We start from the raw sequence: 24,140 nt of genomic DNA, 5'->3' as shown, positions 1-24,140 counted from the left end.
GACAAGAGTGATTAACATCTAAATGAAAAGTGACAGTTCTAAAGCATAGTCAAAAGACTCAATCTGATTTCAACTGGTAATCATAACACCCCAACATCTCTTATTTAAAGCCAATCACACAGAGGATGAAAAGTAAATTAATAAAAGCATCAATTATTGACATCTGGTAAAGATTCTAAGTGCTACTGTGAACCTAGAAAGAGCTAAAAAAACCTGCAAAGCACAAGCAGTTTTCAATTTCTTTTCAAATAAGCAGTCAAGAAAAGATAACAGATAAAGCTGTGAGTTTAGTGAAGGTACCAAAGACTGGAATTTAAAAAGAAATCTAGGTCAAGGTCAATGAAACCACAGGGACTGGGTCAAGGTGAAGGTCAGGAGAGGTCCAGCTCTGAATCTACAGGCTACTCACATGACTCATCATCAAACACACCACTGGCTGGCCTGCTGTCTGAGTCCATACTATCCAAAGAGGCTGTACTGCGCCGAGATGGTGGTGGTGTGGGCAGGATGTACTTCTGCTTTCTTTGTGAAGTTGAAGCTGACTTTGGCTTAGCTAGACCTGCTTTCCTGGCTGTCTTCATTAGTGTCTTTTTGGCAAAGCCCCTGCAAAAGAAATTTTGGCAAAAGGTTATTTGTCTTTCCAATTTAAGACACTGTTTTGATTCATTGCTCTATTTTATTGGAAAATACCTTTACCACTCCACAATAAGCACAATTTTAGTTTTCAATATTCTATTAAATAGACAGCCTTAAATCAAAAACAGCATTTCCACTTACTTTAACGATGCATGTTTTTCTTTGTGCTTGATGAGTTGGGCTGGTTGGGCAAACTGATAGCCAGAGAATGCAAAAGTGCTGAACACAGAGATTGGACTGCGAATCTTGCTGGTCAACTTGCGAAATGTCTCCACATCTTCTGAACTGACCTCCTCATCAAACCCCACTTTCATCAACTGAAGAGTAAGAAAGTCAATGCATTTGTAACATCTGACCTGTTGCTAAATGATGTTTAACATTTGGATGGATACCAATAAATAAATAAGTAAATATACAAATATACAATAAAAATTTCTGACTATGGTGTAAATACAATCTTGAACTTCCATGACAGTGCCAAACACGGACACCTCTTAAGTATCTTCACTTTCCTCAAAATTGCACACACCCATCATAACAACTGCTTTTCTACAATGAAACAATTAAATAAAATATATGTTTTCAATGTTGTTATATTTTACAGAAGCCATATTTCCCTACCTGGAATGTGTTTGCCCTCATCTGTATGATCTCCTGTAGGTACTGGTCAACATAAGACAAGTACTGGGAGCTCAGCTTCTTCTCTTTGGTTAACGTAGACACAGGGAAGTAGCGTACCACTATCTGTTCACAGGCTGGAAGCAACATTATAATCATTATTGTTAACTTATTTATCATATGAAATCCTGTGTATTTTGTCAACTTACTTTGGAATACTATCAAAAATCATCAATTCCTTGGCCAAAACAATGTAGCTGATATTCATATCATTTTTCCTTTTCATTCAGTCATACATGGAATCTGTTGAATGACTACTGATAACATTGTGGGTATATTATAATTATTAATATTCACTTAGGTGACTTTGCATAACCTTTTTTAAAACCTACCCAAAGGATCACAAGGTGTTCCTTTAAAGATGATTCTATAAGTGGTAAGGAAGATGGCGCCCTCTGCTGGTATGAGAGCGGGGCCTCCTGTGCTGCCCCCTGTTGCTTCTTCCCTACCATCAGGCAGCAGATATACACGCAATCCTTCCATGACGATTTCTTCTCCAGGGAGCAAGGTGGGAGTGAGAATCTTTGGCTGCAAAAAGATAGAGGTTTCACATAAATAATAGTTTTGTTGTAATATTTAAGTTTTTTTTTTTTCTTAGAAATAACATTCCTGATTTAAATTTTCTTTGCAGAAATGTATTTCTAAATATTTCCACTGGTTCCAACAACTCAAAATCTAAAAACAACATCATGTTAATTTACAAACCCATATTTCTTGAACTGTTATTTCAAAGTATAACAATTATTCCACAAATTTTCTTTGGTTAAAAATCCAGATCTACATCTTAAGTTGCACAACACTAGCGTACCTTTTGAATGGGTGGTAGTCTCTTGCTCTCCCTGGCCACTGCCTCTAGTGTCTCTATATGCATAGCCACCACCCCAGGGATCATCTGGTGTAGTGACCTGATATGGTCAGCAGTCACACCACTCTCTGTACACACTTTGTCCACAAAACGACTAACAAATTTCACCACGTTAGCACCCACTTCTGAGATTTCTTGCTCGTCAAACCCACTTTCCGCATCCACGCTGTCACTTTCAGCAATACTGGAAGAATAGAAGTGGTCCTTTCTTTGAACATGACTATATAAAGAAAAGATACCAGAATGTTAATAATCTGTGTGACTCATAACACAAACATATAAATTACACAAAATTTCTAGTGATTAAAATTTTTTTTTGGTTTAAAGCATCAGTATAATTAAACATACAACTAACAAAATCAATGGAACATTAAAACAAATCTAACACATTTAAATTATGCATAAAATTTTTTAACAACTAATCACCACAATCATCATACTGACCTATTTGTTATATTACTGTTGCTTGCACTCTCCCAGTCTGCACCAAAGTGAAGGTTTGCCCCCCGCGTCACGTCCAGGGGCACCCGCATATACACCATTCTGTTGGCGTAGTGAATGGCCTGACTGTACACTGTAGATTCTTCATTGTTGATCATCTCTTCCTTCTCTGACTCGGAAAGATTGGGCCATTTTCTCAGCTAAAAGGAAAGAGATGTTCGTGGTTGAGGTGACAATTTTTTAGACATTTACAAAAATATATATATTATTATAAACATATGCATAAGAAGTGCCAGCCAGACAAAATAATTGACAGTGAGTATGCTGCACTAAACATATTTTTTATTTGGCATTTGACTTAAGGCTAATTGTGCTCTGATTATGTAATATCACAAAATTTTGTGTGACGAATGGAAGGAAAGTTATTTCTATATCCATAGGCAATGTACTTTAGGACGGGGTTTGTGAAATGTGTACAGTATGATCATAAAATTGTTTCTACAAAGAGAATCAAGGAATGTACTTCTCATACTCTGAACACATACTACTGTGACATTCAACTGGTGCTGAAATCAACAAACAGACATGACTTTTCATTTTTACTGAAAGCCTTGTGATACATTGAACTCAGTTTCAGAGACACTGTCTGGCAAACACAACAGTTAAAGTGACACATATATAGCAACATCTAGTGCAAGAATTGTATACATGGCTTAATCTACACAAATGGCTACAGCAATAATTACAACAATAAAAATTAAAAAGTGTTATTTTGATACAAGAGGATGTTACTTGTGTTTTTCTTAAGAAAAAATATTTTACTAATAAAAAAGATTTAATAAAATAAGATAAGTTTTGCTTTAAGAGAAAAAATACAGATTTCTATCTCACATGCAAATGCCACCATTAGAAAATATGCATGCAATGCAGATTTTTGTTTTAATAATATATTAAATCCAGACTTTTTGTATGAAAATGAATCATTCAAAATGTGCATGTACAGCTTATAAATCTCAGAAATTAGGTTTAGTAGTTTTTTCATGCTTATCAAGGAAATTATTTTAACTGTCTAGCTGCAAGGTATGACAACAGCCACTTTATAAAAAAAAATTCTAACAGCACACACACCACCAAATCGCATCCTTCACTAGTACCAAAACAATTTCTATCAAACAAGTTATTGCATTTTCTGATTTTAAAAAATAACAGGCAGAATCTTTTAAATAAATACATAAACAAAATTCTCCCATTACTCATTCAAGTAAGTTTTTTAATATCAAGAGAGTTATGCAGATATAGAAAAGATTCATTTTAATGATATTCAAATTAGAACATAACATACATTTGTTATGGACAGTCAGTCAAACATAGGAAGATAAATAACTTGATTGAAATACATGAATATACCTATTGCATGGGAATAGGTTTTTCATTGTCTCTAGTGTAGTGATTATAAAAAAGTAAATCATTTGTAAAGAGAAAACGTATGTTTTTTATCTTTAAAAATAAGGCATTATCTTTAAAACAACTTTTTATATCAGTAAACTTTCATTCAGTGCAGAGTGACCCAGTGTACTGAACAGGTTACATCTGTAAATCCAACACAAGTATATAGTATATTATAGGTATTTAATTATGTAATAGGTAGTTTTTTTTAAAGTTTTCACTTAAAATATAGTGCTGATCTGAATAGTGCAATTTACAAATGTTTAAAAAGATGATTAGCAAACAACCGCCTTACTTGGCATTTTCAACAGAATGTCCTTCAAAAGAATTTGTTTGCATCTTTGAAATTTGTAACTCCAACTTTCATAATTTGGGGTCAACATACATACATGTAACAGTCAGAGTGGGAAACACCTTAAATACTTTTATATTTAACTGGCTGTCAACGTTACCCAATTTAATTTTTTTATGATGGCCACATATCATCTGTCTAGACTAGTTGAACAAAAACTCAAGAAGTCACTTCCACAACAAACTTAAACATGGCTACTACAGAAATTAACTTAGTTTTTGGACATAACTTTTCACAGGAATCTTCTCAAATATCATTTCGTGGCTAATTCTGATTTTTTTCTTCACTAGAAAGATGCTCACAATTTGGTCAAATTAAAATGTGAAGAATAAGCTCATTGCCATAACTGTTACCTCGACTTAAAATAAAAACTATAATTTTTTTCAAAAGTTGTCTTTTTTTGAGATAATTCCTGTGCAGTCAAGTTATTAGTCATCCAAATTAAGTACACTCTATGCTCAAGTCTATCTACCTGGGGGTCGTAGCATTTTGCCATCTTAACAGGAAAAGGTAAATTGAAGAATCATTGATTAGTATTCAACAAAGAGAAGTCCCTGATTTTGCAGAATCAAATTGAAAGAAACAAATTAAGCAAAAAAACATCTTAAAAGTGAAATAATTTGAAGAAAACATTTATGCTCATGCTAAATAACTGGAGGCATTTTGATAAAAACCAAAGGATGTTTTTGACTGGTTTAAACAAATCATGAAGTCAACTGCTCATTGCCAAAGTAAAACAATGTGCAACATGACAGTACAAGTATCTTGTCATATACACTTACATTACAAATGTATATAATTACAATATAACAATTTTAGTATCATAACAAGTGTGTAGAAGTACATTTGCTGATTCAGTTTAAAAGGGGTTTTGTGTCTATAATACAATAAAAACTTTCAGGGTTTATTTTTTATTTCTCAAACATCTCCTAAAAGGCACACATTTTACGAACATGGTGCATACTTGGAGGGAAAATATAAAATATCAACGTCATTAAATCTTAAAATAATTTTCAGGATAATATTCCAATCTTTCCACATATCAACATACCTGTTCAGCAGCTATTTCTAAAGCATTGACTTCTTTAGGCTTGAGATATTTCATGTTTGTAATAGACCGCCGCCTGGGATCCATTGGGGAGCCCTTCCATGAGCCAGTGGCTCCCCAGCTACTACTCAACTCAGTACCCTGAATCAGAAATTGAAATTGAATAAAGTTTTACACCTATACCCCAAATGTATTCTGCCAAGTCCATTTCACTATAAGCAATTTACATATATATTAATATACCACACATAATAAATTTGAATTTTTCATCTTATGCTTTTTTTCTGAAATATTCTATGTTTATCAAAACTCTGGAATACTTGTGTCATAAAAAAAAATAATTGGCCAACTCAAAGGGCACATTTTCAGTTTAAACCATCCAAGCCCTTTATTATACTTTTGGTTAACATATATACAATTGGTTCAAGCAAATAACAAGCTCATACCAGACCTACAACTTTGTTTTAAAAACAGCGGATCTAAATAACAAACGATCAACTATTTGTTGTGAGTACAGACCTCTGTGGTGGGACTGGCAGGAGGGCTCAGTTTGTCAGCGCTGTGTTCTTGTTCATACTGTGGTGCGTAGAGCTGCCTGATCTGCCTCTGGACGTCCTGGTAGAATGTGGCCTCCCAAAACTGGTGGTTGGCCCACACTGCATGCTCTTGTACACATGTGTAGGCAAACTGGATTACTCCTGTGCAGAGTTTCTGTAAAACCACAGCCATAAATTGAAAGAAGTGACACAGTGAAGTGTCCCGTTGACAAACACTAGGATTAGCTGTAAAAAATCTTTTTTTTTTCCTATGGGGTGAGATAAATAACATTCTGTTTTGTAATTTGAAAGACAAGTTGGGAATGCATCCATTCTAAAATATAATCACATATTAAATCTTTGTACAAATTTGTCAACACGATTGTCCACTTTTATCAGTGGAAAAAGTTACATTGTAATATGCTCACCCTGCAGAATGAAGTAACCAAAGGAAGCATGGCTGCAGCAACACCATTTTCATCCATACTGGATTCATTCTGAAACACAACAAGCAATTTTACATAGCATACCACACATTTTTGAGGATTTTCTCAACATATCTACTTGTAGCATGACAGATAGAAGTATCAAAACAGCATTAGGAAACAAACATATTACATGGGGCCATGTAAATTATATTTGTGGCATGTAATCAAATAAATAATACATACTTTTTACAACTTACAAGCTTCACTAATGGTAAAACTTTAAATACCTGTAATGCACAGTTTAACAGCCTGACCACTAAATCAAACTGCTGGTGTTCTAGCATGGCTCTGTTGCTTTGGACATGATATGCTAACTCTTGACACAAAGCAAGCCTGGACACCTTGCTCTTCAGGGCACGTAATACTGCTGGGAAGACCTGACGCAGAACACAAACAATATCATATGCAATTTCGGGTAATCTAACTAGGAAAGAAAAATCAAGCAAACTCATTTGTTTTAGTATATCATAATACATCATTTTTGTAAAAAAAAAATACCATTTCAAAAAAAGAGACACAAGTTTGAAAGTAATATCTTATGTCTATATAAAGAACATCCCTTCTCAAGCTTCTCGTGTTCTTAATTTGCTACTTACTTTCCTTGCATCTGAGATTTTGTTTTCAAATATACAGCTAACACAGTTGCGTAGGACCTCCAGTCTCCTGGCGTTGTTATTGAGCATTTGCATCTTCTCTGCAACAGTGGTGATATGTGGACCCATTGGCACAATGCGAGGCTGGGGCGGCCGGATCTGGGACAATCTACAAATACAATACCATACAATAGAAAACAAATCAATCCAATCTGATAGATGTGACAAAAGCCTTTCAATAATTGTGAAAATATCCAATTTCTACAATATCACGATTAAACCATTTGTTAATTCATGTACTGCATCCAAAATCAATTCCAGAATGAATCAATAATGATGCAAACTACAGGGCATGCACTAAATTCACAAAAACAATTAACAACAAATATATAAATGAATAAATTCCGAGGAGAATGACTCTTACTTAGACTTGATTCCACTCTTGGCCAGCCCGTCATCAATGATCTCCTGCACCATGATCCAGTCCAGGATAGGAAACTGGGGCTGATGGATGCGGGAGTAGGCGCCCTCTGGGGGCTTGGGGATTTTTTGCGTATACGGCTGTGGATTCGGATGCTCCTGGAACAGCATGAAATGGCATTTAATCACATATTTTATACTTATATTGATTTAGTAAGTTTTCTGCCAGGTTTTCTATATGTGTATTGATTTGGTTGATGTATATTACTGTAAACAATGTCTACTTAAAAAAAATCTATTTTTGGTGATTCTTTGTTTAAACAAATTAAAGCATAAGAAATTTGTCACTAAGTAAACATTTCAATATATCTGAATTGCAAAGTGGCATATCTGAGTTGAAAGAGTGCACCACTTACATTTATATATAGTTGCTGAGCTAAATCCTTAATACTCTGCATCATTTTTTCCTGACTGCCATTTTCATGTTTTATCATATCTGATAATGTAGCATACACCTAGAACAGGAACAAATAATGCAAACAAAGTTTAAAATACCTTCCATGCAATTAGCAAAAGCTGCCACTATTTAATATTCACTTCTATACTAGATGATTAATAAAGAAATATAACAAGGCAGCAAAGCTGTCAAATGTACAGACAAAGAACAGAAAATAAAGATGGAAATAAGTGAAAAATTAAATTTTTACAAAAAACTGTTTAATTGCCAGAAAAATTTACCAAACAGACTGCGTTGCCTATTGAAGCTGTATTATAGTCCCATGTTTCTTTCCTATAAGTTTGAGAACAGTAAGTGACATGATTTCCCTTAAATGGTCATCATAGGAGCAGTGCCCAAAATAGGGGTTTCTTCAAATTTTGATACAACATTAAATAATGTTTAACAGCATAATGACAATCAAATGTTATTAATAAAATATTAGTAACATGGACATTCAGAAAATGTGACAAGCAAAAGTCTTCAAGATCATGGAACTTTAAAGTCACACCTTGAAAATGCCAATATGTGAAAAATTAAATTTTTACAAAAAACTGTTGAACTGCAAAAAAAAAAAAAAAAAAAAAAAAAAAAAAAAAAAAAAAAAAAAAAAAAAACTCAGACTGCATTGCCTACTGAAGCTGTATTTTAGTCCCATGTTTCTTTCCTGTAAGTTTGAGAACAGTAAGTGACATGATTTTCCTTAAATGGTCATCATGGAAGCAGTGCCCAAAATAGGGGTTTCTTCAAATTTTGATGCAATATTACATAATGTTTAACAGCTTAATGACCATCAATTTTTAATTATAAAATATTTGTATCACAGATATTCAGAAAATGTGACTAGCAAAGGTCTTCAGGCCCATGGAACTTCAAAGTCACGCCTTGAAAATGCCAAAATGTAAACAAGACAGCACTGTTCTGAAATGGGTTTATTTCCATTTTTAACACTTTTTTTAACATAAAACAAAATAAACATTTTACTGCCATTTTTATATTACCAACTAAAAAAATTGATGAGATGGGAAAAGTATCAATAGAACAGTGTTAAATGTCCAATTTCCTCCATTCTGAGATTCTGAACATAGTGGATGATTGAATCTGACAAACTGCAATGATATGAGTTTATTTCCATTTTTGACACTTTATTACACAATACATGATAACAAGTTTACCATGTTTTTTACATAATCAACTAACAATGTTGTAAAGATGCAGGAAATATCAAACAAACACTTTTAGGCATCTTATTAGTTAAATAATGAGACTGTTAACATGCTTAAGAATTGAATCTGAGGAAATGTGAAAAAAACAGTATAACTTCTAAAATAATGGCCCGATTATGCTGATTTTCGAACTCAACCTGCGTTTTAGTAAGATTGACCACTCCTGTGAGTATAATTACAATTGGCCATAACATGCTTAAGAATTGAATCTGAGGAAATGTGAAAAAAACAGTATAACTTCTAAAATAATGGCCCGATTATGCTGATTTTCGAACTCAACCTGCGTTTTAGTAAGATTGACCACTCCTGTGAGTATAATTACAATTGGCCAATCCGTTTTTCTTATATTATGTTATCAGTGTTGCATTTATATTGAAAATAGTGAAAAAACAGCATAAATTCCCTCAAAATAGCCCAATCATGCTGATTTTTGAACTTGACCTGCGTATTATGAATATTCATCAGTTCTGTAAGTTTCAAGTCGAAAGGTAAAATGGTTTTCCACTTATCGTGTTATCGGTGCTGCATATATGCTGAAAAAAGTGAAAAAACAGCATAAATTACCTAAAAGTGACCCAATCATGCTGATTTTCGAACTTGACCTGCGTATTATGAATATTCATCAGTTCTGTAAGTTTCAAGTCAAAAGGTAAAATGGTTTTCCACTTATCGTGTTATCGGTGCTGCATATATGCTGAAAAAAGTGAAAAAACAGCATAAATTCCCTAAAAGTGAACCAATCATGCTGATTTTCGAACTTGACCTGCGTATTATGAATATTCATCAGTTCTGCAAGTTTCAAGTCAAAAGGTAAAATGGTTTTCCACTTATCGTGTTATCGGTAAAAGTGCACGGCGACGGCGACGACGGCGACGGCGACGACAGACGCAGATGATGGCTATATGTACAGACACATCTGTGTCTGTACATAAAAAATCTACAGTGCAGATGTTTCATTTATAACCATATACAAGAAATACCAAGAATCTAATTAAGTGAGAACAATATTTACAATTTACTGTCCAAGACAGCTTCCATATGTTTTTTGATAATTTAAAAAGCATGTAATGATATCCACCCCTTTGTGCTTGAAAGGTCATGCCACAGAGAGATTATTTTTAGGGATATCTGAACCAACAATATATCAAAATTGCTTTTTCAGTACGACACTGTCACTGACATACATGTATACACTTAAAATACTGGTGGCATGAGAAATATGACTCAGAGTAAAAAAGCCACTCTTTTTTTCTGACACATACCTCATCAAATATGTCAATGACTCTGAAAGGTGGCCCTCTTTCAGAGACAAATGTACTGTATGACATGCCATCTAGCACCCTTGTCAGGAAATCTTCTGAGACCATTGCACGATGACCCAAAAAGCTGGCCTTCAAACAAAATAACAAAATTTAATGATCATGATAAACATCTGAATTTCATAAAATTTATACATACTTCAGAAACTGTTCAGTCATCGCATATATGTAACTAAACATATTCTTAGTGATAAGACAATTTTTTCTTCAAACAATTCATTTTTCTAATATAATATTAATAAAACTAAACAGATTTACATTATCAATTCACTAATTGATTCACAAATAAATGGACATCATGCCTTCAATATGTACCTTGTGAAATGTAATGAAAGGTTCTGGGTGTATTCTTATTAGCGTTAGACATGACCTGTAGCCTGTGAACAGCTCTGCAAACAAACGCAGGAAGACAGCACGGATTTCTTTATCCTGGAAAGAGATAATTAAAACAATTAAAAAAAATCACTGGTTGGTATTGTTTCAGGGTTAAGCTGAAATCAGAAGCAATAGGATACACCTATTTTACTACAGCAAGAAATGTTACTCTTAAAAACAAATATTTTAGTAACCAAGTGGCTGAAAACATTTTGTTATTGGCAGGAGGTTATATCTCTGTTTCAACTTGTCAGATTACCTGCATAGTAAGGCTGGACAGCTTGGCAGGGTTTGGCGGGAAAGCATAGTCTGATGTGAACAACTCTGGGTTTAAAATCTGAAATATACGCTTCTTAGTGAATGGCAAGACTCATGAGAACATTTATCATGCTCAGTCAAATAACTGGGTTCACTTGAATCAATTGACACACTTCATATTTAACTACAATACAATTGCACGATACATTTAAGCAATATTCCTTAAAGTGATGCTATTAATTTTAAATTCATATTCAATATTCACAACCCTGCTGGACATGCTTACATATGAGGAGAAAATACTTAAAAACTTGTGATACATTTCACAAAAGTGGTTCATACTTCAAAACAGCTTCTACCACTAAGCTGAAAAGAGAAATAACTTAATTTGTGTAATTGATGAGGCCATTAAGTCTATTCCTGGTCCAGGTCTGAATACAGCTAAAATGAACACAGCTAAAATGATTCAACATACCATGGTTAGTGCTTCAGTGGTCCTGCTGAGTACAATATTTGGCAATACTGGCACAGTTACACATTCAGGAACATGTACACTGCCACCATCCAGGTCTGCAATTATCACATCAAGCTGGAAAAATAGAAATAAAAATAGATTTTTGGTACAAAGAATATTTGGCAATACTGGTACAGTTACATACTAACACAATTACAATGTGTAGAAATAAAGAGATTATAGATTATTTTTTAGAATGGAGAAAAAGAGAGAGAAAGAGCAATTTACATTGTAGTAATGTGCATTTTTTATTATGCCTTACATATTTAAGTGTAAGTCAATATAGAATAGGGCTTCTGCTTACCAAATCTGAGACCTCGTCCTTGAGAGATGAGTGGACACCTGCTATGAATGGTGTGGGTGTGTTCAGCACTTCTAGTAAATGTGACGGAAGGAGGGGTATATATACATAACTGAAAAAAAATAACAACAACATCATAGCCATGTTGGAATGAAAAATCTATGATCAATGTAGTAAGTAAAAGTATGTGCACAGTTGACCGGCAACAAAAACTAAGGGATTTGATATCCCATTTTTTATACTAGTTACTTTTCTTATTGGACTTGCTGCAACTTGACGTGGTTGTTGAAGTCTTTTCCCCCTCTTATCTACAAATGTCATCTTCCAACTAGATACTGACCATTGGGCTGAAATGTTACGAGACTGCCCTCTCTTAAATATAGTATTAGTGGAATAGGTCTTGAAGGTGAATCTTCCATATGTCATGATATTACCCACATTTCAAAGACTGAGACAAGTTGCACTCACCTATATTTGAGAGGGTACATAAGGGCCATAAGTGCTTGACTAGCTGCTGTAAGCCTGGTGTAGCTTTGGGAATGGAAGAGGACTTTGAGGTCTGTAGCAGCAGCACAAAAAAGCATGATGGTGTTTGTAATGCCTAAAATGATAAAGACATGACTTACAAATTCAACTGGTAGGAACACATTTCCCATGTATGGATACTAATGCAAAAATAACATAATATCAGTATGATATACTTTGAATTTCTGAATCATCAGCTTTTAATTTCATTGAGGATGTAAGCTGTGTAAGAAATGTACCATTAACTCACAAGGGAGCAATACAGTGTAACATACCCATCTGCCTGAACAGCATAGCCACAGATGTTCCAGAAGTAGGTATGGTGCTGCTAACTGGGGGCTGCAGGGCCTGTCTGTCACCAGCACCTATAGAAAACCTGATCTGGGGTCCTCCTAAAAATAAAGGCAGTGTTATAAAATTAATTAATGTAAAAGTGAACATACAAACTGATAGACAGGAAAGCACATATATTAGTTGTTCACAAACCAAATGCAGGTAAGTACTAAGAAAACACTTCAGCATTTTAAGATGTAAACCAATTTGCAAAATCATTCCGCACAGGAGCTCTCCTTGACAAAGTTTTCTGTGACCAAATAAGGTCAGAAATAGATAATTATGAGCATGCATTTTATTGAGTTTTGTGTGATTACATACCTGGGGGTGGAACCTGCACACACCCTAAGATATTCCCTACCAAAGTCTCTATCTGGAACTGCATATTCTCCAGGTAAACTGTGTAGATAAGCCCCAAGCAGTTCTGAGGTGAAAAAGTAATTATTATAATAATAATGAAAATGGTTACATGCACTAATGATAGGTCTATACAGGAACAGTTCATTCTAAAGATACTCACAACCATAACACTTATCTTTTAAATAAGAAAAGAAACTTAAAATATTTACTGACAGGTTCACAAAAAATGAAGTCATATCAATAAGTTTACAAGAGGTAACTGCAGAGTTGTTGTGATTACACAGAAGTGGCATCAGGAAGACTTTATCTTACCCTAAATGTTTCGAATTCAGGAAACTTGGAAACCAGCACCAAGCATTTGGGGGCATACATGAGTGATTGGCGTATTGGTGTACCATCATCCCCATCTTCATCATCCGGCTTTGTGGACGTCATGGACACTGTCTCGTGGAATGTTAGACAGGCACAGTAATGGCGGTCTGCATCAATGTCCGTCAGAACTGAGACAAAGAAGGTGGGCGGGTGGCGCTGTGTTGATAGTGACCATCCTGTGGGTTGGCAAAACTGGAAGATGAAGGCAACATTTACATAAATATTTTGGATATCTCACCATTGAAATATATATGTCCTTAGGTGCTGTAACATAACTAGGACAACAAACCAAACTTAACCAATCCAGTCACTAATGCAATACATTCAAACTTGATAGAATTCCTCATCATATCTTACTAAGTTAGCCAAATCAATCTGTATATTTTACCAAATGGGCTCCTTCAATCTAACTGACTGCTGAGGCATAGGAACCAAAGCTGAAAGTGCAGGATGATAGGTAGTCTATATTTTATTTTATGATGTGTGTTGTCCATATTACAACCACACTCTGCCATAACCATGCTTTGACCAGTTTCATCATTGGTGCAATCAGGCAGTGTCACTGGTCATTTTACCACGTTTCAACCTCTTTATGCTTTGTGAGTCAATAGCAGATACTATCATTTTTTATGCTACTCTGGTATAATATGGAATGGGTACCTAACCCTTGATTTCCAACATGAAAGGTAAGCACTCTACTTGAGCTATCTAGTCATTCCATTATCCAACGAATAGTCATGGAATTGTGGAAATATAACTCATTCATCTACATTTCTAAACAGTCTGGATTGCTGAATAGAACTGGTTTCACATGAGAACAGGCAGGATTAACAGCTGCAGCTCTGGGGACTTGAGAGATGTTTTAATCATTTCTTTAAACTTGGCAAGCACAACCTGATCATTAGTCCCAGTCATTGATTTTATGTTCAGAGTCCTGAAGATAAAACAAGCTCTGTGCTAAAATATGCCAGTCAATCAATCACTGCATCTAACTGTGAACTGCATCCAATTGTATTGGTGAATACAATGGTGATAGTAAGAATTACAGTACCAGTAATGATAAAATAAAATGAAAACAAGTGTGTGTGTGTGTGTGTGTGTGTGTGTGTGTGTGTGTGTGTTTTCACACCTACTTATTCCAATCTCACCACAAAGTCATGGCACTGCTTGAAAGAAAACTGCTCAAATAACATCTTTCCTTGTGCACATGCCATATGAGATTTCCGGAAATCCTACATGCATATGACTGATTGTTATGCTTTACAATAAATATGAAAGAGGAACAGAAAGTGTTGACTGCTATATTTAAGAAATATCACTGCATTCACTTTCACAGTATCTAAAGCATGCTTAAGTCTAAATAAAGATATAACAGGCAATACCTTTGGCTTGTTAAAAGTCTCAAGATTCTTGAATAAGCATACACTGCTTAAATGAGAAAGCCTATTTTGTAAAGTTAAAGGTACAATATTGGTCTTGGATTGTTTTATGAAGACTATCCCACAACAAATGTAGCTGACAAACTCATATATCTAAATGCGCTACATTGACACCACAGAGAGTAGAAAATTATTGTAGAGACATTCCACTAAGTCCCTACAGCTAAGTCTTGGACCCATCATACATGTATGGTTCAAACCTCCTGCCCCTCTGTTTTTACCAAGCAGTCTTTACCAAGCCTAATTATTGACTTTCTCTGTTCTGTGAAGCAAATCCAACCCCCATATTCCCTGCCAGTCTTACCAGTTCAATGCCTAGAGTGAAGGGAGAGCCTGGCCAGTCCTTCTCTGGAAACCTCTGGATGATTTTGCCTTGGCTTGTGCCACTTCCTGTAATACACAATTAAAGAAAACATTGTCATTTGGCATTGCTTCTATATGTTGCACTCTGTGAATTCTTAAAAACATCATCTGGAATATGAATAGCAAGAGCAAAAATTGTGATATCAATAACATATACAGAATTAATTTTTTCTCCTTTTTTATGCGTACACATTCATTAAATGTTGAAAATTATGGTTTTTCAATCCACACATAAATAAACAGTACAGCGCAGTAGAGTACAGGTCGCTCAGTAAAATCTTTCTTGGGATATTAATGGCAAGTGCCCAAGAATTTAGTTATTGCTACAAGCACTGTAAAAAATCCAGTATGTTCCCAAGATATAGAAGCACTCAGCAAAGAGATACTCATTTTCATATGCCATCTAAAAGAAAGGTTCACAAGTTCAAGCTACTTTGCTGAATGGCTTTTTTTTTATCTTAGCTTCTTGTTTACTCTTTAAGTATTCCTTTTACAGTGATCAGTTATTTGTCTGAGGCTACTTCATATAACTTATTCCTTTTAGATGGGCCTCATCCCCGATACTTTGCCATAGGAAGGTATTTCTAACATCTCTGAAAGGAAGCATTATCAGTGTAACTGTGTCTGCCCTTGTTGCCATTTCCTTCCAATTCCAACATTCTTGAGATTAAAAACAGCTAGCCATGCTATGGTTTCAAGGTAAATTCCAATAAATATCTTCACCCCATTTTTGCAGTGCCATTTATCCTCTTTTAATATCCTTACACAAGACACTTTTTCTCTAATTTTTTAACATTTTCTCTCTCATAAATATATATCCTACAATACCTGATATATCAAAGATGAATTCTCTCAGAAGTTTTTTCTCCTTTCTTTATATAAAACTATACTGCTAGTACATATTTACACAAAAAGAAAAAAAATGCTTTATGGAAAGTTGTAGTAAGCAAAATTGTAGTATGCAGCATCTTGTTCCATCTAATTTCAATTTCGATGTTATCAGAGGTTAAGAAATGCCTTATTATAAAAGTGATAGAAATGCCAGTGTACTAAATCTAAATTCGTAAGTGTGCCCCTACAGTACATGTATGTTTACACTTAGCCAAGGTCAAAAGAGGCTACAGCTAATAACACAGAATCAACTGAATTGGATGATACCTCACACTGAGTTCACTGCAAGGTATTTTCCCCTCCTCTGAAATACCTTTTCCAAAAAAACTCGAAACTCATTATTTACAAATGCACAAAACATACAGACAAGCAAAGAGAATCTGATTCAAAATGTAAAAAGGACAATCATTTTATTTCCTAATTCAAGGAAATATCTGTTTACATAATATCATGTGCTACTCATGTTGGTCTAACCTCAGAGTAAACTGCACTTCATGTTGAACACAGAGGGTCTCAAATATACAAATGAGATAGGCATGGCATTCAATATACACCACATTACATGCCACACTCTGAGCTAATTTTACCTGTATTCTATTACATAACACCTGCCAAGAATTTTGTCCTTGACTTAAAAATACTTTTTTAGCCAGTTAATTACCCCCCCCCCCCCACACACACACACACTTCACACATAAAAAGGAACACCATCAGCATAAAACTACTTATGTCGTAAAGAGGGGGTTCTTAGCAGTTGCTTTGAAGGCAGTTAAATGTTGTTTCTGAGTGAAATATGTCTTTTTATCATTGAGATTGATGACTTCTGAAACATTGCCAAGCCAGCAGAACCCAGCATGAGTAAAACCAATCAGTAATTCAGAAACCCTGCTGCAGCACCTGATGTATTCCTTTAATGCTTTTAAGGATTACGGAATATGTTAGTGTTTTTGGGCATCAATCCTGCTTATTTATTTTCTTAATCTAAAAGGGTTTTTTCTTATAATATATGTCACATATTTTTGCTTCCTTAACCACTGGCGAGGTTTTTCAAGAACTCATTAACAAAATTATGTTTAAAGAGGCAGATTATTTTTATACTGAGAAAAAAAGAGGAAAGAAAGTTAAAGAAATAAATGTGCTTCATGGCAAGGGGCACCTACCAATCTTTGTTTCAGAAGCTTAACTCTGAATATTTGTAACACCTGGTTGAAAGATTTGCTTACAAACCTCCATAACAGGGCATTGCAGACGTGGCCTAGACACAGCAGAGATGGGGGAAATGTTCCTTTTAACTTTATCTGTCTGAACTACAACCACTGATTTTCAAGCACTGCTATCTTGATGTGATATGCTATGCTATACTTCTATGTTTTAGTCCAGGTAAATACACAGTAGCGTCTGTGTTTGGAGTTTAGGTGAGACTGTTTCAGGGCTGCATTGCCTTTTGCCTAAACAATCTGCTGAAATTCACTTGGAATTTTTTAAAAGTAAAGAGAACCATCTAATAATAGGATTTAAGCTTACTGATTTACAGACACTGAGAAGTGAATGCTAACAAAGTTGTCACAAGAAAAAGCACAGTGACGCTTGACATAAGCTTTATCTATGTCACTTTGATAAATGTTATTGAGAGAGAGAGAGAAAGAGAGAGAGAGAGAGTGTCAATCAAACTTAGACATTTTCATCTCAATTAAAATATTGAATGACAGAATTCAGAATTTTAATCATGCCATTCTTTCTGTCCAACTTAAATGAAGAGTAAAGACATTAAAAAACTTTTATATTAAAATGTAGTTAAGGTACGCGTTGGGTTTTATAGGATAATCTTAGGCGCATACTTTAAAATATATAAATGTGAAATTTAAGGAAAGGTGTACTTGTCATGCAATTGCATTATATATACACATGGAATAGTGTGCTTGGCAAGTTACAAGTAATAAAATGCAAACTGAAGCTAACAACTTGAATTGGACACAGAAAATATTTTTTGCAGTACAACACATGCCATTTCATTCATTTGTGGTATGATTTTAAACTGACAGTACTCACATTTCAGCAAAATCCCATCGGTCTAGTTATGTTATAATGATGGTTGTGATCTCCCTTTGCAAAGATGTACCTGCAGTTTCAACTAAAATACTAACTTGTTTGTAAAATACTATGTGGTTTACCAAACCTCTACAATGCTGTTCAACCACAGTTTGGGCCAATCATTGAGATAAACCACTTACCAATACTACTGATGCTATGACTACATAGAAATGGTCCAACATCTTGCTTACCTCCTTTTTACAATGACTTCATGCTATACACAGTTACTGGCACAGTGGTGTATTTTGTTATTACGCATGTTGGTGGTTTAAATAAGAAGAAAAAAAAAACATGCAGGCAATAACCTACATTATATGTAATGGCACACAACAGAATCCATATTTGTATCGTGTTAGATGTACTTTACATTCAAGTTCTACAGGACTCAGTATGCAGCGATCTGAATGTTGACGTATTTACTAATGAAAGAAGACAAAATCTATTCTGTTGAGATTAATCTTTAATTAATGATCTATTTGATTTTTGATTACTTTTCCTAGAAAATGTAACAGTGTTGATACTGCACTGCATCACACTTGTGTGTAAAGACAAGCGACTCAAAGGCCAGCTTCATTAAAATTAGAAAAATACTGAAAAAGTAATAACCTAAAAACTGTAAATGTATTAAATGTATCACATTTTTGACCAAATGCAACACTTGACCAAGTAAAATGAATTGAATTTTTATTGAAGTTTTCAAATCTTATTAACACCAATTTTGATATGTGTGTGTGTGTGTGCGCGCATGCACGCTCACGCACCTGTGCAAGAAAGAGAAACTTTAACTGGACCAGCAGCAGATAATACAAGTGACTTCCAGAAACAGGTGCAGAATCAGGTGTGATCTGTGTACTTCCCAGGTAAACCTCGCTTCCAGCCTGCTGCCAAATGCTTGAATACTGCACACAGCATGTTAACACTGGGAGTTTCAAACAAGAGACAATGAACACTTTGAGGTGGCTAAACGGATGAGCACTAGAATACAAAACTCCTGCAGAGAAAAATGAAAGTGGTTGGAATTCTTACAAATCACACAGGGACTGAAAGATTCTGTAAATAATATTTTGGCAGAGTTCCCTAAGCATATACATTTGACTTACATAGTATCATTATCAACGGTGCATTGTGACCGTTTAGTTGTACTTACCAAGCATCTAAAGCACTAACACAGAAATCAAAATATTTATCATTAGTAATTCGATCTGAAATTCACTATTGTTGACTGTCTTCTTGTATCCACAAAAACAAAAAAGAAAGATGTTCAAATTCTTTTTTCAATAATGATACACTAAACTTACATTTAAACCTATATTTCTTTGGATGCAGTATTTCAGCTTATATGGTTTTATTATGATTGCACATGGCTGAAAGTCAACACAGCTCACCAAAAGACCTAAAACTCTCATCCTACAGAAAATCAATTTTTCAGAGTTTATGCTATGTATATTTCTACTGCATACAGAATCATATTTCAATTCCTCGTGAATCCAATCAGTAAAATATGCATTAAAAAAATAAGAGCACTGAATTCAATATTCATGTTTGGTGCAAATGGTTCAAAGAAGCAGCACATTTTTTGTCAGTGACTTTGTCAATCATCTTGAATTAACACCTATACAATGTAAAATTTGATGACATGTACATTTGCACCAGCAGCTGTTCCTGACAATTAAATTAAAAGCTGCATCTATGCTCTTCATATCTCATCTTGGTATAAAAGTAATTTAAAATAAGTGTTGAGGAATAAACAAAAAGTTTGTTTCATAAATATCTTCATAACTATACAGACACTTCAGGTAAATTATGCTCTTATCAGTTTCCTAGTTGGTCATTAGTGAGTGACCACTGATAGCCACCTACTTACATGGGTCACTGGCCAGAATCCAGGTGTGTTAAACCAGTTGTATAGATCTATCCAGACTGGTCAGTAGTGGTTAAGGTTAAAGGGGCACTGCTAATGTCAACTGCCAAATCAAAAGTGACTTGGTTATTTTATGGCATGCTGATTGGTGCTGGAACATTTCAAAAAGTATCTGACTTGAATTTTGAAGAAAAAAAAGATTTATAGACTGAAAATTATTCTCCAGTTTCAGAGCAAGCGCTATTGAAAAACTTCTACTCCATGTTAGGATAATCATGAGAAAGCTTAGGTGGTCATGTACAAGACTTCTGAATGAATTCTCTTATACTCAGGATGAATATGTCTTTGCTTCCTCTATATGAAAAATTGTTTTTCACTTCAGCTTTCCAAAAGCATAATTAAAGATCCAAAGCTCCTTACACCTATATCAGTTGGTACTAAATATAAAAGTCATGAGGTAATCATTTCCAATTTAAATATTATTTATTAATATTCTCGCAAGCTGTATAATGAAAATATATCATCAACCTTTTCCTAACTAGGGACCTATTTCTATCTACCCTACCACAAACATAGAATCATAGAATTCATCATAAGCACACTAACTGAGTTAATTTCATATCATCCAGACACATCATAGATGTACAGAAGATAGATTCCAACAGGATGATGTACCATATGACAGCCCTGGATCTTCACTTCCCATAAATCAATCCTCAGTTTATTCGGCCATATAGAGTATGTGCAGTAGCCATTAAGTCAAAGAGCTGGCAGAAATTTTGCTATTCTTGGAGAGATAAATCTGCAATATGCAACAGAAAAATTAAAATGAAAAAAAAATAATAATAATACAACTGTCAATTTTCCATGTTGGTTACTGCACTGAAGTGACACAAAATGCCATAACCCAATAGGCAAAGAATGCAAAACTACATAAGAGGTCAGTAAAACACCCCAGCTATCTGGCAATCTACTTATATCAATCCCCATTCATCTAAATGCAGAAGTTTGTGTATTTTTGTAAGTGCAACTGTTGGTATGTGCAACCAGACTACCTTTCTGCTCAAGTAACATACAGGGGTACATATACCCAAACAGGGCATACCTGCACCCTCTCTAGAATGGAATTTTATTTAAGCTAAATAGCTGGATAATCAAAGACAAACTAAAACTATTTCAACAATAAATATTTGGCTAAAATAAGTAAAATAAGTCACATTTTTTATCCGAATATGAATGTGTGTAGCATTTGACTATGATCAACTACACTAAACACAGTAAGCCAGCATATTCCAACATACCACCCATACCCCATAATACTTCTATCACTACTGTCCACACACTGAGACCACCTGACTGTGACCAGTCAACAATGTGGCCAACATTGTAATGTGGTAAATTGTGCAGTTAATGGCCAAGATAAGATGGAAAGATGGCACACACAGGCAGGGAGACCTCTGTGGGCAGCCCCCAACCCTGGATAGATACAGTACAGTGCTCATGTTTATCCTATTCCAGGATTCCACAGCAGTTTTTTTAAAGGGAATACCTCAGAGCTCCAGACCAGTAGTGAGCATCCATCATTTTCCTGTCAGAGAGAGAAATACCTGCTGTTTTAAAGACAGGCACCTATTTTACCACAGTGTTCCCTTCTTATTGCATATATTTCTAGTCTTATCTACAAATCACAAAGAGAGTGGCATCTGTTCACATGTATAATTCGCACTGCACATTTTCTCAGTTGTATCTTTTTCCAATATCATTCACTGTGCCTTCTATTTCTGGTTCTTCACTTGAAAGAGTATCTTGTGACCAAAAGCCATTTATTTTCACCGTTAGATTTAAAGCTTCATTCATACTATTATTTGTTCCCTTGTATAGTTATGACTAACCTACCAGCAACCTTGATGAAAAACAAAGTAGTTCAAAACCACAAGTAAAACCAATATACTACTTATTGCCACAGATTCTTTATATATTCTATAATGTGGTTTCATAAGGCATGTTAAAGACACTCAATGTGACAGAAAAATGCATATCAGCTGACCCAAATACAGAGGAATTTGAAAACTCAATTTGGCATTTCAACTCCCTCCAACTTAAAAAACAAAACAAAAGAAAACTACATCCACAATTAATTAATTAAACAAATAAAAAAACAAAACAAATGCCAATAAATACATTTACAAATATTTATGTAAAGGGACAATGTGACATTTCAATCATTTACTCAAAGTCTCTAATAAAAAAAGTTCACTCTCTTGATTGTTGGCTGTCTCTAAACGCAAGATAACATTATCTTACTGCCTTTCAGCAAGATGGCATTTCTTGGTGTATGGAGGTAGAAAATCTTGGCAGAACTAACTTAAAATCAGTTATTGGGTAGTTATCAACACCATGTGGAACATTGCTAATTGTTTGTAAATTACACCATGGCAATAATAAATTGGATTAAATTTAAAAGATCCTGTAATCATGTATTACATTAATGTATTAAACAAATGATAGTCATAAACAGACTGGACAACATGCAAGTGGACATCTATTTAACCATGATATCACAATTTGCATCGCAAAATCATGATGCTACCTTAAAAGCATAGAGGCAGCAGTCGTAGTCTTCAGGTGCAGTACATATACACAGGATAATATTGTTCATTTCCATTCACAGCAGTGGGCTATAGATCCTGGAGGAGTTACAGCATAATACGAGCCCAAATTAGATACCTTGAATGTTTTACATCCAGTGAACCTTCTACTATTTACTGTATCAGCATGGAAGGAGAAAAACTATATTGTGGAGCACTAACTGTATGGACAAAAACCATTTATAAATATTTTAATATGTTATTGTCAGTGCCCTGACAATGAGATGAAGAGCGATCACCAATGCTTGTAGATATCTATTTGTCTGAACTATTTGATGTTTACGATCTAAAAAAGTGCTGATGCACTTTAAAATTGGCCACGTTCTGATTCTGGCTTCCAAGTACCACAAGATAACTTTCCCAAAACTACACTAATAGGTGTTATCAAGTGTATAGAGGCAATCATAATGAAATTAAATGAAAACTGACATTTTCTCAATGCTCGAGTTTGAGTCCATTAGTGGTGAACGTTGGATAGAGTTACCTCTGACACGTACACTGCTCTAATTTTCTGCAACAATCAATAATCACCACATCCCACTGTTTCCTGGGGCTGTCTGTGGTAGATAATAAAGGGGGAACATTGTCCTGATCAAACACTTAAATGCATAGTCAATTTACCCCCAGACTGATCCAATCAAATACTATAACAGGCTCCTTTTTATTTCTGGCAAATTTATTGAATTGAAAAAATGGCAATCCAGTGGATAATTTCATCAGGAGGCTGAAAATAGATAGAGATATAAAAAGCTATTTTATGGGATATTTCTATTATGTACAGTAGACATCACTAGCTCTTGGAAGATTTCATCTCTTTTTATGGCCCACTGAATTAAAGTACTTACTAGTATATGAAGCCGTCAGCTAAAATGGAGGTTAAGTAATTAGTGGTCTGTTTTCAAAGTTCACTTCTCAGATAAAAAAAGTCACTTACAAAAGCAGATATGATGAACCAATAAGTACAACCTAAATATCTCTCTTAATATCAAAATGCATACAAAGGCATTGTTCTTGGGTTAGAAAAACAACTCTCCAACACAGAGGGTATAGCCTCATCTAGCAGTTGGTTTCTTAACATAAATATTGATCTGTGTGGTAAGAGAAGTCCATCTAAATGATTCCAGATGGTTGAGGTTATTGTACATTTATCATAGCAAGAATGCCCATCAACTGGGGGCAAGAGACCATTTTGACAATCTACAAAACATAAAAGAGGCAGGCACCTGGCAAGGTCAGAGGGGCAATAATACCAGTAACATTATATT

The 24,140-nt window shown here is 34.7% G+C and overlaps 1 protein-coding gene across 12 annotated transcripts in view; it reads right to left on the bottom strand.

Moving 5' to 3' along the window:
* Positions 1 to 24,140, bottom strand: part of LOC106168468 (myotubularin-related protein 13) — a 41,777-nt gene that overhangs the window by 15,188 nt on the left and 2,449 nt on the right. For 8 of the 12 annotated variants that reach the window (XM_024074256.2, XM_087016087.1, XM_087016076.1 and 5 more), the window contains exons 2-25: positions 15,326 to 15,411; positions 13,523 to 13,774; positions 13,172 to 13,274; positions 12,793 to 12,909; positions 12,461 to 12,593; positions 11,996 to 12,104; positions 11,653 to 11,766; positions 11,179 to 11,256; positions 10,860 to 10,973; positions 10,488 to 10,616; positions 7,920 to 8,018; positions 7,508 to 7,662; positions 7,087 to 7,252; positions 6,718 to 6,867; positions 6,431 to 6,499; positions 5,986 to 6,177; positions 5,470 to 5,607; positions 4,891 to 4,914; positions 2,624 to 2,820; positions 2,123 to 2,399; positions 1,647 to 1,842; positions 1,258 to 1,391; positions 778 to 953; positions 410 to 603 (exon numbers count right to left, since the gene is read on the bottom strand). In XM_024074256.2, the coding sequence (XP_023930024.2) occupies positions 410 to 603; positions 778 to 953; positions 1,258 to 1,391; positions 1,647 to 1,842; positions 2,123 to 2,399; positions 2,624 to 2,820; positions 4,891 to 4,914; positions 5,470 to 5,607; positions 5,986 to 6,177; positions 6,431 to 6,499; positions 6,718 to 6,867; positions 7,087 to 7,252; positions 7,508 to 7,662; positions 7,920 to 8,018; positions 10,488 to 10,616; positions 10,860 to 10,973; positions 11,179 to 11,256; positions 11,653 to 11,766; positions 11,996 to 12,104; positions 12,461 to 12,593; positions 12,793 to 12,909; positions 13,172 to 13,274; positions 13,523 to 13,774; positions 15,326 to 15,411 (3,402 nt within the window). The remainder of the gene's footprint in view (positions 1 to 409; positions 604 to 777; positions 954 to 1,257; positions 1,392 to 1,646; positions 1,843 to 2,122; positions 2,400 to 2,623; positions 2,821 to 4,890; positions 4,915 to 5,469; positions 5,608 to 5,985; positions 6,178 to 6,430; positions 6,500 to 6,717; positions 6,868 to 7,086; positions 7,253 to 7,507; positions 7,663 to 7,919; positions 8,019 to 10,487; positions 10,617 to 10,859; positions 10,974 to 11,178; positions 11,257 to 11,652; positions 11,767 to 11,995; positions 12,105 to 12,460; positions 12,594 to 12,792; positions 12,910 to 13,171; positions 13,275 to 13,522; positions 13,775 to 15,325; positions 15,412 to 24,140) is intronic. The other 4 variants (XM_087016060.1, XM_087016072.1, XM_087016064.1 and 1 more) reach the window with 4 other exon arrangements.

This window comes from Lingula anatina, chromosome 1, assembly GCF_051362555.1.
Source record: "Lingula anatina isolate TDL-2025a chromosome 1, LinAna3.0, whole genome shotgun sequence".
Lineage (NCBI taxonomy): Eukaryota > Metazoa > Brachiopoda > Lingulata > Lingulida > Lingulidae > Lingula > Lingula anatina.
The sequence above is the reverse complement of the archived record's forward strand: the minus strand, read 5'-3'. Positions and strand labels throughout refer to the sequence as shown.